This window comes from Cyprinodon tularosa, unplaced genomic scaffold (assembly GCF_016077235.1).
Source record: "Cyprinodon tularosa strain WSP-4 unplaced genomic scaffold, ASM1607723v1 ctg94, whole genome shotgun sequence".
NCBI classification, from domain to species: Eukaryota; Metazoa; Chordata; class Actinopteri; order Cyprinodontiformes; family Cyprinodontidae; genus Cyprinodon; species Cyprinodon tularosa.
The window spans coordinates 1232073-1247299 of NW_024039718.1; the positions used below are offsets into that span (position 1 = coordinate 1232073).

Below are 15227 nucleotides of genomic sequence, written 5' to 3' on the forward strand. Positions count from 1 at the left end.
TGTGTTGGGGGGTGGCATTGGGGATTGGTGCAAGTATCATTCATTCATTCATTCATTCATTCATTCATTCATTCATTCATTCATTCAGGAGCAGGGGCTATTCAATGGTCATTCCTTTAGATTGCCATAAGTCATGCTACCAATCTTCTGCTTCTTGCAAGACACAGGTCAGCTGCTTAGACACCACTTCAAAATATCTATAAATTACTTTTTGGTTCAATGCTTTATTTAGAACAGAGGCCCTGCCCACTCATCTGTACTTTGCATAACGTTCAGTTTGACACACTCTGTCTAACATAATCAAAGCGTGTTTAGATGGATGCTGATCAGATCATGGATTGGCACAAACCACCCCTTTTAATGGGAATATTTTTTATATACAGTATATGTATATATATATATATATATATATATATATATATATATATATATATATATATTGAGATGAGTGCGACTTTTTTGTCATTTTCTTATTGTCAACTCTTGAATCCAGTTACCCATTTCTAAGTAAACATAGAAATGGGTAACTGGATATTATTCAAAGAGCTGTATGCGGGTATTCTGTGGCCATAAAACTCATTTTATTCATTGAGTTCTTTGTTTTTGGTCAGGTTTCCTGTTTTTCTCTGTGTATTTAGTCTTTTTTTTTTGTTCTTTCAGTCATAGTTCTCTATCAGCTGTAATTATTCACCTAATTAGATCACCTCCCCTCTGTTACACTAATCTCTTTAACTAGCATCACGGCTTTGTTTTCCGTTCCTGGGCTTGTATTTCCTGTTGTGCTTCAAGCAAAGTTCTGTAAGCTTACTTTGTGTAGTTCCTATGAAGATCTTGCTTTGACTCTGTATTATATGTCATACATTGTTTTGTTTTTTTTTCCTTTTTTTTTTTATAATCAATACAAGAAAAGTAGAGTGTATGAGGATGATAATGATGATGGATGTTATGTGTAGTTCTTCCTTCACCAATTATTTAAAGAAAGATGATATACAGGTGCTGGTCATAAAATTAGAATATCATGAAAAAGTAGATTGATTTCAGTAATTCCATTTAAAAAGTGAAACTTGTATATTATATTCATACATTACATACAAACTCATATATTTCAGATGTTTATTTTGTTTAATTTTGATGATTACAAATGACAACAAATGAAAATCTCAAATTCATCATATCAGAAAATTAGAATATTGTGAAAAGGTTCAAAATTGATGGCCCCTGGTGCCACACTCTAATCAGCTAATTAACTCAAACCACCTGCAAAAGCCTTTAAATGGTCTTTCAGTCTAGTTCTATAGGCTACACAATCATGGGGAAGACTGCTGACTTGACAGTTGTCCAAAAGACGACCATCGACACCTTGCACAAGGAGGGCAAGACACAAAAGGTCATCGCTAAAGAGGCTGGCTGTTCACAGAGCTCAGTGTCCAAGCACATTAATAGAGAGGCGAAGGGAAGGAAAAGATGTGGTCGAAAAAAGTGTACAAGCAAGAGAGATAACCGCACCCTGGAGAGGATTGTGAAACAAAACCCATTCAAAAATGTGGGGGAGATTCACAAAGAGTGGACTGCAGCTGGAGTGAGTGCTTCAAGAACCACCACACACAGACGTATGAAAGACATGGGTTTCTGCTGTCGCATTCCTTGTGTCAAGCCACTCTTGAACCACAGACAGCGTCAGAAGCGTCTAAAGAGAAACAGGACTGGACTGCTGGTGAGTGGTCCAAAGTCATGTTCTCTGATGAAAGTAAATTTTGCATTTCCTTTGGAAATCAAGGTCCCAGAGTCTGGAGGAAAAGAAGAGAGGCACTTCATCCACGTTGCTTGAAGTCCAGTGTAAAGTTTCCACAGTCAGTGATGGTTTGGGGTGCCATGTCATCTGCTGGTGTTGGTCCATTGTGTTTTCTGAGGTCCAGGGTCAACGCAGCCACATACCAGGAAGTTTTAGAGCACTTCATGCTTCCTGCAGCTGACCAACTTTTTGGAGATGCAGATTTCATTTTCCAACAGGACTTGGCACCTGCACACAGTGCCAAAGCTACCAGTACCTGGTTGAAGGACCATGGTATCCCTGTTCTTAATTGGCCAGCAAACTCTCCTGACCTTAACCCCATAGAAAATCTATGGGGTATTGTGAAGAAGAAGATGCAATACACCAAACCCAACAATTCAGAAGAGCTAAAAGCCACTATTAGAGCAACCTGGGCTATCATAACACCTGAGCAGTGCCACAGACTGATCGACTCCATGCCACGCCGCATTGCTGCAGTAATACAGGCCAAAGGAGGCCCAACTAAATACTGAGTGCTGTACATGCTCATACTTTTCATGTTCATACTTTTCAGTTGGCCAACATTTCTATAAATCCTTTGTTTTTATTGGTCTTCAGTAATATTCTAATTTTCTGATATGATGAATTTGAGATTTTCATTTGTTGTCATTTGTAATCATCAAAATTAAACAAAATAAACATCTGAAATATATGAGTTTGTATGTAATGTATGAATATAATATACAAGTTTCACTTTTTAAATGGAATTACTGAAATCAATCTACTTTTTCATGATATTCTAATTTTATGACCAGCACCTGTAAAGGTTGACATTGTTTTGAATGTGCTGAAAAGAAGTGCACACCAAAGTAATTGGAAGCTTCAAGATAAGTACAATGTGAGATAATTTGAACTATTATTAGATCTGGCTTAAACATATGTGATACGGAGAAACCAAACTATACTGTAGATGGCTCATATATAATAGCAATGCACATTGGTAATACCATACTTCTCATAAATGAAGGAAATTATGTTTCTTTTTAGCATAATTTCTTTTGAAACTGAGTTCATACCACTGTGGAATATATTTTAAATGATCCAGAAAATAGGCTGCAAATTACTTACACAATTACTTCCTGACAGATGAACTGAATAATAATGATTTTACAAAGACATCTGTCAAAAAGTTAGAAACATTAGAAGCTGTTCATTTTTTGATCATAATGGGATAGCATCAGCAAAACAGTCAGCATAACTGGCACGCAAATGACTAGCTGTCAGTGAATCCTCAGAGCACTAAGACTTGTGGTTTGACACACTCATGCAGGGCTTAGCACCGACCAAAAGGGATTCATGGAGAAACAAACTCTGTGTAACACGGTTGGATCTAACTGGTCTTCGTGGTCTGATAAGATTTGTTATTACACAAACTGCTAAGGAATCCTACTTAGGATTTGATACTGCATGCTTAGAACAAACATGGAAATGCAGCTTTTGATGTATGTGACTCTATGGCTGTAGTCAGAAAAAATATCCTAAATGCTCTCTAACTCAATCAATGCTTACTTTGCATCAGAGCTGCAAGTCATGAAAGACAGCCTTGGTTTCTTAACAATCACGTTATAGTTTTTGCTTTGAGTGAAAAACAGGACTATGCTTTACCATAGCCTGACTGTCCTAAAAGACTAAAGGGAGGCTGTAGGTTGGCCCCTTATTAGGGTTAATTAAAGGAAATTGTCCTTTGGGGTACAATTATACTTGAAATATCACCTCTTTCAAACCTTTCAACAACAACAGTCGTTAACATGTGTGGTTTTATGTGAAAGTCTTGCATAAAGTAGTGCATTGCTGTAAAACAAGGGAAGTTGTTACACCTCGGAGGAGCACTATATATCCCTGGCTCTTCTTGGGGTAACCACCAGACTCTTGAAAGCCCAGCATTCCTAGTTTTGACCCCCTGATATTGACCTGTATCATTCCTGTGTTCTCTGTTGGATACTCCATCGACCCCCTGTCCTGTGCGTTGGCCTAGTCTATTTGTCTCTGCTCCTGTCTTGATTGCTTTGTCAATCATGTATGACCCAAGCCTAGAACTCAGATCTGCCTCTCTTCTCTGTACCTCTACCCTGTTAATGTGCCTTCTGTAACAGATTCTCTCACCTGGATCCCGGATTCCCCTCTCATCTAGCCCTTCTGGCAACCTCTGACCTTTGGACTGCTTTTTTGGGCTTTACCCCTGAACTTACTACTGTAAAACTTTCAGACAGCATTTGCCCTGTCAGGATTTGGATTAGTCATTCAGTGATCCAAATCATCCAAATGGAGCTACTGGGATCAATATTCCAAGCCAGAACAATTTCATAATACCTGAGAACATTGATGGCTTTCATTTAGTGGATCTTCAAAATTACTGATTTTTTCTCAGCCTCTCATCATCTTCTCCTCTTCACAGTGATTCCAGTGCGAGACACTTCCTATTTCAGCAGCACCAATTTCCTTATTAATAAATTTAAGTTTACTTTTTACTAAACTTCTTCCACCTACTCCTTCTGTCGGTTGAATTATCAGATCTCCAAATTCTGTCCAGGCATAACAAGGAAACACATATGCCCAAGATGCCTCTAATCCTGCCCCGGATTACAAAGCCAGATGTAAATGTAGATATGATTTTAAGGGAAGGGGGGGGGGGGGGTTGTTTACTGACACTGTGGCACTAAAATAAACTGCTAAATTTGCATTTCACAAAACTTAATTTCTTTGCCGCAATCTACATCACATAAATCAATTTTGTTAGAGTATCAAATTCAACTAAAAGACGAAATATGTTTTTCTTAAAGTTCATCTGTAGTTCAAACTGTTTTTTACAATTTTATTTTCTCTCTCTATACAGCCTGTATATTTTTACCAAATATACCATTATATGGTGTCATTTGGTAAGTTCTTGCAAACTTTAGGACCGTGTGTAGCTTCTTTCATTGGTTGACAACAGTATAGATGCCACAGAGCTGCAACAGATAAAACCTAAAAACCAATTTACAGCCCACAGCTCTCTAAGCTGCAGGGGAGAGATACATAAAAACATTTCTATATTCCTGTCCAAGTAAGAAAACTTGCATCTTCAAAGAAACGTTGGATCTTATATAAACATAGTCATATGCTGTTTGTGCACCTGTTGACTTCACTCTGACAGAAAATTATGCTCGACGCTTGAAGCGTTTGTCTGAACTGCAGAAAATAATCTAAGATTAAATATTCCCCAAAAAAAGAGATGGTGTCTTTAATTATGTCTACAAAGAGGTTTTCCTTCTTCGCCCTGATAAAACGGCATTGAAACCGCAGCTCCTACACTACATGTGGCAGCCTAAGCTTGTTACTTTATCTGTGTTTTCCCCTCCTCTTCTCTCACTAACCTACCTGAATATATCCACATTGTCCCTATAACCCATTTTAGTTGTATCTCCATTATCTCAGTTACTAATGTTGTCTTTACTGCATAGGTCGTTTGGTTTGCACTACCAGAGCTATTAAACACATGAACAGCAATTTCATTTCACTTTGCACTTTGCACGAGATGGCACCTGTGTTTGGCTTGGCTGCTGCTGCAATGGATATGTCACACATTTTAGTGTTTTTACTGGTATGCTTTTTCACCATATCAGCCCTAACGTCTAATAATTAAATCTCTGCTGCTCGGACATATGGTCGACACCCGTTGTTGGATATCAGTATCAGAGAGTTTATGGAAGGACTCTTTGATAGTTGGGAAAGTTACAAGCAGACTTTTCTGCCCCTGCTTGTGTGTCCTCCCTCCTCACCTGAGCACCGGCTTCTGTTTACATCCAGAGGTACTGGTAACCGTAAAAAAAGAGACTAAAGAGAAGGGCTATACTGTAGGTTTGACATTCAGGTCAAGATGTGGCGATCCTTTTTTATGTATGTGCTTTGGCCTCAGTGTGGACAATGAAGCAGGTGGTTGCAGCCGGTTTCCCTCCAAGATGCGGCAGGAAACACTCCCCAGCTGCAGTGCCCCAGGATGTGTCTATCCTTTGGAGAAGAACGTTTTCTGTCCCATCGACACTCTGATGAGAACGCAGAGCTTCTACTATCAATGTTTACAGTAATGCATGTCTAGCGATTGACTGCTTGCAGAAGCTAGAGATCACGTGACCCTGCCACCTGTTTATGGTCACTTCCATCAGCTGTTGTGGATGCTGGCCTTCTGTTATTGCTCCGGTTTACCTTGCTCAGTGCTTGTTCCATTTCGAACAAATCATTTATTCTTAATGAGCTTTTTACCAGTGAGAATATGGATTTTATGTTCCTAACTGAGACGTGGCAAAGTGAAAATTAGTTTGTTCAGTTGAATGAGTTCTGTTACTTGGACGCCCCGCTTGGCTGAAGTGGTGGGCTTGCTGCAGTGTATCGTGACAGATTCATATGCAGAGCTATTAACTCTGAAGGTTTTTCCTCTTTTGAATCTCAGTCGCTCAAAATAGGTGCAATTAATACATTTTACTGTATTCATTTACCATCCTCCTGGTCTGGCGGGCGTCTTCCTCACTGATTTTACAGACTTTTTATCATCTATCATTAAATTGGAGGTCTTAATTTTGGAGGACTTTAACCTGCATATTGATGATACCACATTTAACACAGCTGTGGATCTCCTGTCTAGCATGTTTCTGGACCCACACATATAAAGGGTCACACCATGGACCGTGTCTTCTCACTTGGTCTTGATATAGTAAATGTTCAAGTAGAAGATGTTCATGTGAGTGATCACTGCTGCGTGTTATCTGACATATGGGCTCTGTTCGAAAACCTAGGACGTGTCCTCCAAGGACGCGGTCTACCTAGACTGGATCCTTCGAAGTCCTTGAAAATAAGGAGGCCGGAAGAGTTTAGGCTGTGAATTCGACCAGGTCTACCCTTCGGCGGGTTTTACCGCCGTATGCTCTGTTGCTTAGCAACCGTAAACGTTGACACACAAAGCAGGAAAAGAATGAATACAGAAGTTTTCAAAACTGTTTATTTATTTCTTTTTTATTGTGAAGTGAACAAAGACTACACTCACAAGAATCCAGAATGGAATAAAGGTTCCAACCACCGGGAGCAGGAACAAATAAAATCAAATGTAATGATAGAAACCTTAGTTAGTTAAATAACCTGCTGCTGTCATTTTGCACATCTCTGATGTTGCTGCTATTTTCGAATATCCATTACTGTAAAAATGTCCATAGCTGCATATTGGTTATTTATTCTCCAGTTTTATATTGTTAAAACACTTTACAGTATTTTATTGTTTATATTTTAACTCTTCCCTATTATGTTATTCTTATACATTTTTTTAAGGTCCACATTTGTGTGACCATTTTCAATGATCTTTCTGCTGCTGTAAATTTGCCCATTGTGGGAAAATAAAGGGATTTTCTTTTCTATTCTATAAAAGGGGTAGAAAGATATAAGTTAATCTAAACAATGTATTTATAAAAAATATATCTGCAAAATCTCTAATATTCATCAACAAAAAATACGTAGTTACGCATATTGTGCAAAACAGCAATAAAAAGATAAAAATCCTATCAGATTTATAGTCCCCACCCTGCAGATCTATTAGAATCTGTCCTTAAATTACAGCCAAACCCATTTACCCAGTAACAGATAAAAACCTTTAGATAAACCAAACATTACCGCCACATATCTGACTCTATAACCATTAAAACAACTATTTTTCATTAATCTCAGACGGAACTATTAAATGACTTGTATTATATTAAACTGAACTTCCAATTTTCACCTCTGTTCGGCGACAAGTAACCTTTACTCTGATCACAGCTTGCTTGGTCTCGCAATGAATCCTGGGTAACCAAGGATACCGAGGATACATCAGACCCGTCCTTCAAATCGGGCAAAAAGAAGGACGCATTTTAAGGCCGCATAACGAGGACTCTTGGAATCCGACCAGACCTTGGCGCCGCGCTATGACGTAATCGGCCTTCGAATCCGGTCTTCTAAGGAGGTTTTCGAACAGAGCCCAACTTTCCTCTGGATCCTCCGCCCCTGGGAATTAGGGCTCAAAGGTGGATTATTATTCCTGATGCTGGGGAGAAGTTCTCTGCCTTGTTTTTACACATGCTCACTGATTGAATGCCATGATGCAGATGCTTTTATCCAATCTTTTAATAACCAGCGCCTAAAAATTTCAGATACAGTGGCACCAATGAAATCAAATATTGTTTCCCTTAAAAAAACATGTCCTTGGCTTGATCAAACTATTTTAGAAGAAATGGTAGAAAAGTTTAATGTTTGTCTTCTAAACTTGAGGTCCATAGGCTTCGGCTGAGAGAACTAATGGCTACCCTAAATTAGATGCTAAGAAATGCGAGAACTCAATTCTTTTCTCAGCTTATATCCTCTAAAAAGTAAAACCCTAAAGTCTTATTTGAAACTTTAAATGCAATAGTTTCTCCTCCTGCCCCTGAAGCAATATTGTCCTCAAAATCAGACTGTAATGAATTCCTTCATTTCCTTGTAAGTAAGATTAGAGTTGTTAGGGCAAGTATCTCTCCTTCACTTACTCAGAACTCTGCAGGTGATCTGTACTCTACACATTCTTGGTCAAATTTTAAACCGGTGACTTTACATCTCTCTTCTACATAAACAGAAACCCTCATCCTGTCCTATGGATGTCCTCCCAACTGTGCTATTTATACAAGTATTTGAATCTATTTGCCCCTGTGTTGTGAATATGCTTAATGCCTCACTTTTAACTGGTATCCTTCCTACTTTTTTTAAACGTGCTGTTGTTAAAGCAGTACTGAGAAAACCCAGAGTGGATCCATTACAGCCTAAGAGCTACAGGCCAATATCCAAACTTCCATTCAATTAAATATTTTAGAAAAAGTTGTACTGTAGTTGAACAACTCACCACTCAGAGAACCACGAGCTGTTTGACAAATTCCAGTCTGGTTTCCATGAAAAAATATGCCAAAGAAACTGCATTACTTAATGTTTCTAGGGACATTCTGATGTCAGCTGACTCTAAGAAATACACAGTCCTGGTTCTATCAGACCTTTCATCTGCTTTTGATACTGTTGATCATAAAATTATGAGAAATAGACTATGTGATCTGATTGGGATGTCTGGTTCAGTTTTAAAATGGTTCTCATCTGACATTTTGGGAAGAAGTTTTAGTGTTTATATCAATCAAGTCATGTCGGAAACGGCACAGTTGTCTTGTGGGGTACCTCAGGGGTCTGTCTTGGGACCCATTCTGTTCCTTTTGTGCGTATTTCCACTGGGTCAGATAATCAGGCAGCTCAGTGACATATCTTACCACCAGTATGCAGAAGATATTCAACTATATTGCTCTTTCAAGGACACTGAATTTAATCAAATGTCTTCCTTAAATAAATACCTGACCAGCATTAAACAGTGGTTATGTGACAATTTCCTACTTCTGAACGTTGAGAAAACTGAAACACTAATTATCGCACCTGAAAGTAAAATCCCTCAGATAAAGAAACATATAGCTGACTTAGGCTTGTCTGTTCAGCTGAGCCTCAGGAGCTTAGGTGTTGTGTTTGATACAATGATCTCCTTGGAAAATCACTCTAAACGACTAGTTAGGAACTGTTACTTCCAACTAAAGAATATTTCCAAATTAAGACCGACTGGTGTCAAAAGGTGAGTTGGAAATTATTATTCATGATTTTATCTCCTCACTGTTAGACTATTGCAAAAGTTCTTTTACTTGCTTGAGCAACAAGGAGCTTTACCATCTCCAGGTTGTCCAGAACTCTGCTGCAAGGCTTTTAACTGACATTAACCAAAGAGAACACATTACACCAGTATAGAGTCAAGTTCCTTCCTACATCTCTGGGATGATAGCGCTCCATACTCTGTCCCATAGTATGAGGTCAACAGGCCAAACATTGTTAGTTGTTTCACACACTTGTTTTAAACCAGAGGGGATTGTTCATTTCAGTCAGTGGCTCCGAGGCTGTAGAATGCTTCCCCTCCTTTTTTACGCTGTATGAATTCTGTTGATTCTTTTAAAAAGCAACCGAAGATGTTGCTTTTCAAGCAGGCTTTTAATTAGACGTGTGTTTTTATCTATGTATTTTTCCAATTTTTTTATGTTGATATACAGGTACATTGTATTCTACATTGTTTTATTGGATTACATTTTTACTTTGAAGCACTTTGTGATATTTATCTGTATAAAGTGCTACACAAATAAATTTGACTTACTTGCTAACTTACTTAACATTTGTATTAATGATATCTATAGGTCCAAGAGGGATTAAGTTTTTTTTTTTTTTTACAACCAATTTCTCTTTGTTTTTGGTGGAGCTATTATTTTTTGATGGACATCAGGCCTGTTCACCATCCTGTGAGTCCACAGAGGTTTTTCATTGCCATCTTGGTAGTCTGTCACCTTTCAGTGAGTGTGATGGCTAGTTAACACCCCATTAATCTCTATATTCTAACACATTTATAAAATCTTACTTGTCCCGTTGCTTTGTATGGGAAACTAGTGGCTGTGGTAGCTTTTAGAGCATATCTGGCCTCTTCCCCAATTCCTTATAAAAAAACTTTGATTCTTAAACAGATATATATTTAGATAGAACTGTGATAAAAAAAGTATTGTTTTATTGGGTATTGGTTTCTGTTTTATTATTTCTTCCAGTTTTTATAGTTTACTTGATTTCCTTATTTTTGATTTTCTCATTAGTTCACTGTGTTTTTTTCTAGGTTAAGAGTTTGAAGACTGAAGCATTTAAACTTCAAGTAGAATTATTTTGCAATTAAACTAGTGCATTTGTAGAGTGTGTTTATTCTTTATATGTGACCTTGCAGTTTGAAAACTGTGGGTTCTCACTTGTTCATGTATTGCTCTATAAAATCTTACCAAGGAATTGGCAAAGTCATTTCTCTGTGAGCTAACCCAGTAAAAAAAATAAATGATTTATTTTATCAGAGTAAGAAGTGGGTCTAAAAGTATCATTGTATTAAGGATTGAATAAAAGTATAAATGCCTGCCACACATTTTGGATTTAAGCTTTTCTTTATGCTAAAAACTAGGTAATCAGTCTCAGCTGTTTATCATTTTACACTTTGTCAATCAATGGCATGAAATATTAATGAATACATTGAAGTTTGTGGTTTTGATTTGCCATGATGTTAATAAAAGTTCAGCTGTTATGAATATTTCTCTTATGGAATAACCTCTTTTTAACTCACCTTTAACAGTTGAAGTGTTATTGCTGAACTTTTACAGACTCAGCTACTGTTCTGCAATATACTGGGGAAAAGAATAACCTAATTTTCTCTTTAAATAACCCTGTATTTGCAGGAAAGGTTTCCCTGTCTTGTGACTCATGCTACCCTGGATACCTGCTGTCAGATGGGAGGTGTGAGTCTATGTGCGATATAGGCCAGTACCCTGTACTGAAGGTAACCTCACTTTTCCTGGTTTTAATTTCACAATAATTAACTTTTTTAATCTAAAATATATTTAGTACTTATCCGAAATAATAACTTATGTTTGGGCCTGGGGTACCATAAAACGTAATTCGGAACAACTTTTCGCTTCAGCTGAGGCAGTCTCAAAGAGCAGGGTGAAATTTATTACAGTGAGTCATTTTCTAAATAAATCTTCCTGCTCCCTCTGCGAGGCTGCTGATTGAGACTGTTTGACAGGTAGAGATGCATGCTAATAGGCTCTTGCAAGGAAGCTGTAACTCAGGGACTAAAAAAAAGCATTTTGGAATCTTGATATAATAATTTATATAACATATATATATATATATATATATATATATATATATATATATATATATATATATATTATAAATTGTTTAAGTTGCCTCTTTCTCTCAGCAGGGCTCAGACCCCATGTGTGAAGACTGTGATGGCTCTTGTCAGGAGTGCCGGGGACCCAGTCCGTACAATTGCACCTCCTGTTCTGCTCAGGGGATCTTAGAAGCCAGTGGGCGTTGTCTACCGTGTTGCCGTTATGATGAGGAATGGAAAGAGATTGAAACCCTACAGGAGGATTGCTGCAACTGCACTGAGACTCGAGGTTAGCTACAGAAAACTGATGCTGATTGAAAATGGCTAAACAGGTAGAATCATGACAGACAGATATGATCAACAGATAAACTATTAAAACTATTGATATGACTAATTATTTGTTTATTTTACCCTAAAATACTTCTTCAAATAAATAAAGCTTCAATCAGTAGGAGCTCAGTGTTTGGAAAATAGTTGTTTGTGAAGTTGCAACCCCAGACTGCAGTGCTGCTGGACAGAGAAAAAATTATGGATGAAACTGAAATATTGCTACTGAAATGAATTCCAAAACGCTGTAATAAATATTTTAAGCCTTGTAAAAAGATAACACTACATTCCTCCCTGTCCAGTGAAACACAGTGGTGGCAGCATAGTGCGTCTTTAGATTGAAAAGGTCAGGAAGTTTTGAGGATATTTTTGCAGAAAACTCTTATTTTGTTCTTTGTTTTTATAAAAGTAAAATCTTACTTTCCTGTTGCGATGTTTAAAATGTATTATTTAATATAATGTATTTTCCTGATCTGAATCCTGTTTAATGTACAGCTGTAGAATCTTTTCTTATTTTAGTTCTCCCTCAGGCAATGATAAAACAATCTGATATTGGGGAGTTAAAATGGCAGTGTCCTTTAAATTTTGCTATCATGTAAACACACCATCATACTTCCATTTATAATTCAGGAGTACATCTGTAGTTGATTTCTTGCTTTTTTTTTCAGGACATTGCATCCTCAGCACGAACTTGGCATTCACAAATGAAGAGGCAGAGGAATCTAAAGGGAACCTAACCATCTTCATCATTGCCTCCATCCTGCTTGTCCTGGGACTTGTCGGCGTCGTCTTCCTCATCAGACACTCCCGGTCAAAAAGTGGGCCATCAGACCTGCCACCCCGTGGGTATAAAAAGCTTGGTTCTGGTGGGGGTTTTGGAGGCGGCAGCATATATCGCGGCAACACCTCTTCCTCTTCTACCTCTTACGGTGGCCCCTCTGGAGGCCGATTCCAAGAAGCTGAGCTGGTGGACATCGGCACACGTCACTCAGGGAATAAGGATGATGACGACGATGACGATGATGAGGACATTGTTTACATGGGCCAGGATGGCACAGTGTACAGGAAGTTTCGTTATGGACAGCTGGGTGATGACAATGAAGATGATCTAGAGTATGATGATGAGAGTTACAGATTCAGATAAAAGAGCAAAAATGGAGCACTCGTCTGTTTTCTTGTAACTTTTCTGCCTTCCTGTTTTCTCCTCTGTAATGTTATTCTTGCTCTGCCCTGAGGGACAGATCTATTTATCTTCACTGAATGAGCTCAGTCAAATGAGATTTGAGAAGCTATTTATAATAAGCAGCATTTTATGACTTCTATCCATTCAAAAAATGAAATGTGTTGCAAACATAAATCCATACTTCCCATGCTTAATTTCTGTGATACTGCATGTGGCTGTCACCCATCTACATAGGTTGTTTGGCATTTATCTATTAAAGTTTACAAATTTTAAGGCAGACGCCAAACAGTAATTTGGTAACAGTATTTTACCTTGTTTTTATTAGATATAGAGCATCGTTAACAGTAATGATAGCAATTACAGAATGTCAAAAGAATTATTCCTCTAACAGCAAAGATGATTTCCACTGTCCTTTAAGGCTTGGTCCATTGATTCCATTTTTAACTCATCTTGTGTAGTTTTTTTTTTTTGTTGTTTGTTTGTTTTGGTGACACTATTTCACTTTATTTGCAGTAATCATAGAGGAACAGGACAAAAACAGAAGACATTGTAAAACATGCAGTAAAGGTTCCAATATTGGGAACAAAACTCCAAACTGTCTCCGTCTAAGACCTATGAAACATGAAAATTGTTCAAATTATACAATAAAATGGAACGAATATTTACCATGAAGTTATTGTGCTTCTGATCGTTGATAAAGGTCTTCATTGTGAATTTAATGGAAAAAAGGGTACTGCAGGATTAGTACTATATATATATTTATATATATATATATATATATATATATATATATATATATATATATATATATATATATATATATATATATATATATATGAAATTATATAAATATTTTCTATTTTAAATTTAAAGAATCAAAACAGAATCAGTAGAGATAATTTTAATAAACTAATTAAAGTCTTCATGCATTTCATAATCTTAGGTGGTCCAAGTGCTCAAAACAAAACATTTAGTTTGTTACAAATAAACTGATGGTTTGATGAAGCTCGGACTGTGTTTTAAAGTATTTCAGCCAATTTAGACTTATATTGTTTGCATTCATTTATTCTTTCATACTTGAAAAGACCAAGTTTAGCAGAGATACTTTGCTGCTCTTCTGCTCAAAATCTGATAAAACAAAGTCTTTAAAATTATTTTGGGGGCTATGTGACTGCTTATATATATATGTTGTTGGTCAACCCAAATTCAAAGATCTTGATTAGTCAATGAATCAGCAGGGCCAACTACAGATGGCCATAACAAATTAGTCTCTGACAAATAAATTGTTTTCATACGCGGCTGCAAATATTAGCTTGAACTTAAATCTGTGGCTCAGTCACTTGCTGACAACATCATCTCGTTGCCAGAACGTTGCATTTTCAATGCATGATCTAGTGTCCTAAGATCCCTTTGTACCCTTCCTATAGACATTTCAACTTCTTTTTTATTATTATTTTAGTCATCTTTATAACTGTTCCTGACTCATTAAAAAATCCTAATATTAACCTTATGTAATAATGTCCAATATAAAACCAGAGAAATCTTCAATTGCCACCAAGAAAATATAAAGTTGTAATTCATCATTTCAACATAATGTGATATTTGTGCGATTTATTTTGTAATTCAATGGGTGTTTACAGTACAATTACTGAATTGTCTCTCTTTCACCTTTATCTTAGAATAACAGTGGATTATTAGATTATGGAAAATGGCCTTAAAGACAAGAAAAAGCTGCAAAAAATATAAGAAACGCTTGATTTAATTATGTTCCCCAGAATATAAATTATTATGTTCCCTTTAATGATTTAGACATTAATACTAAAAAGAAAGCATGCATTATTTTTGTCCATGTTTTGCAAAAACCTTTAAAGTTTTGAAAAAAGTGAGTTGGTTCGATCTGTGTTTTGAAGTTCTGAGTATCTGGGATTAAATTAAAATGACTTCAGAACCTGTTAATAACCAGGTCACTTATGCCTTAACAGCTTGGACCTTAAGAAGGGTCTTCTCTGTCCTTATATGTATTATATAAATTGTATAATTACTATGCAATTTATTTTTAAGAAAAAGTAAAACATTTATTTTTTTTTCCTAGTGCTTTTCACTAGGAAAGAAAGTTCCACTAGTGCTTGTAATGTCAGTAGATT

The 15227-nt window shown here is 36.9% G+C and overlaps 1 protein-coding gene across 1 annotated transcript in view; it reads left to right on the forward strand.

Moving 5' to 3' along the window:
- Positions 1 to 13776, forward strand: part of pcsk5a (proprotein convertase subtilisin/kexin type 5a) — a 54803-nt gene extending 41027 nt beyond the window's left edge. The window contains exons 35-37 of the mRNA XM_038274917.1: positions 11134 to 11234; positions 11664 to 11862; positions 12569 to 13776. Of these exons, the coding sequence (XP_038130845.1) occupies positions 11134 to 11234; positions 11664 to 11862; positions 12569 to 13044 (776 nt within the window). The 3' untranslated portion in view covers positions 13045 to 13776. The remainder of the gene's footprint in view (positions 1 to 11133; positions 11235 to 11663; positions 11863 to 12568) is intronic.
- Positions 13777 to 15227: the final 1451 nt, after the last annotated feature.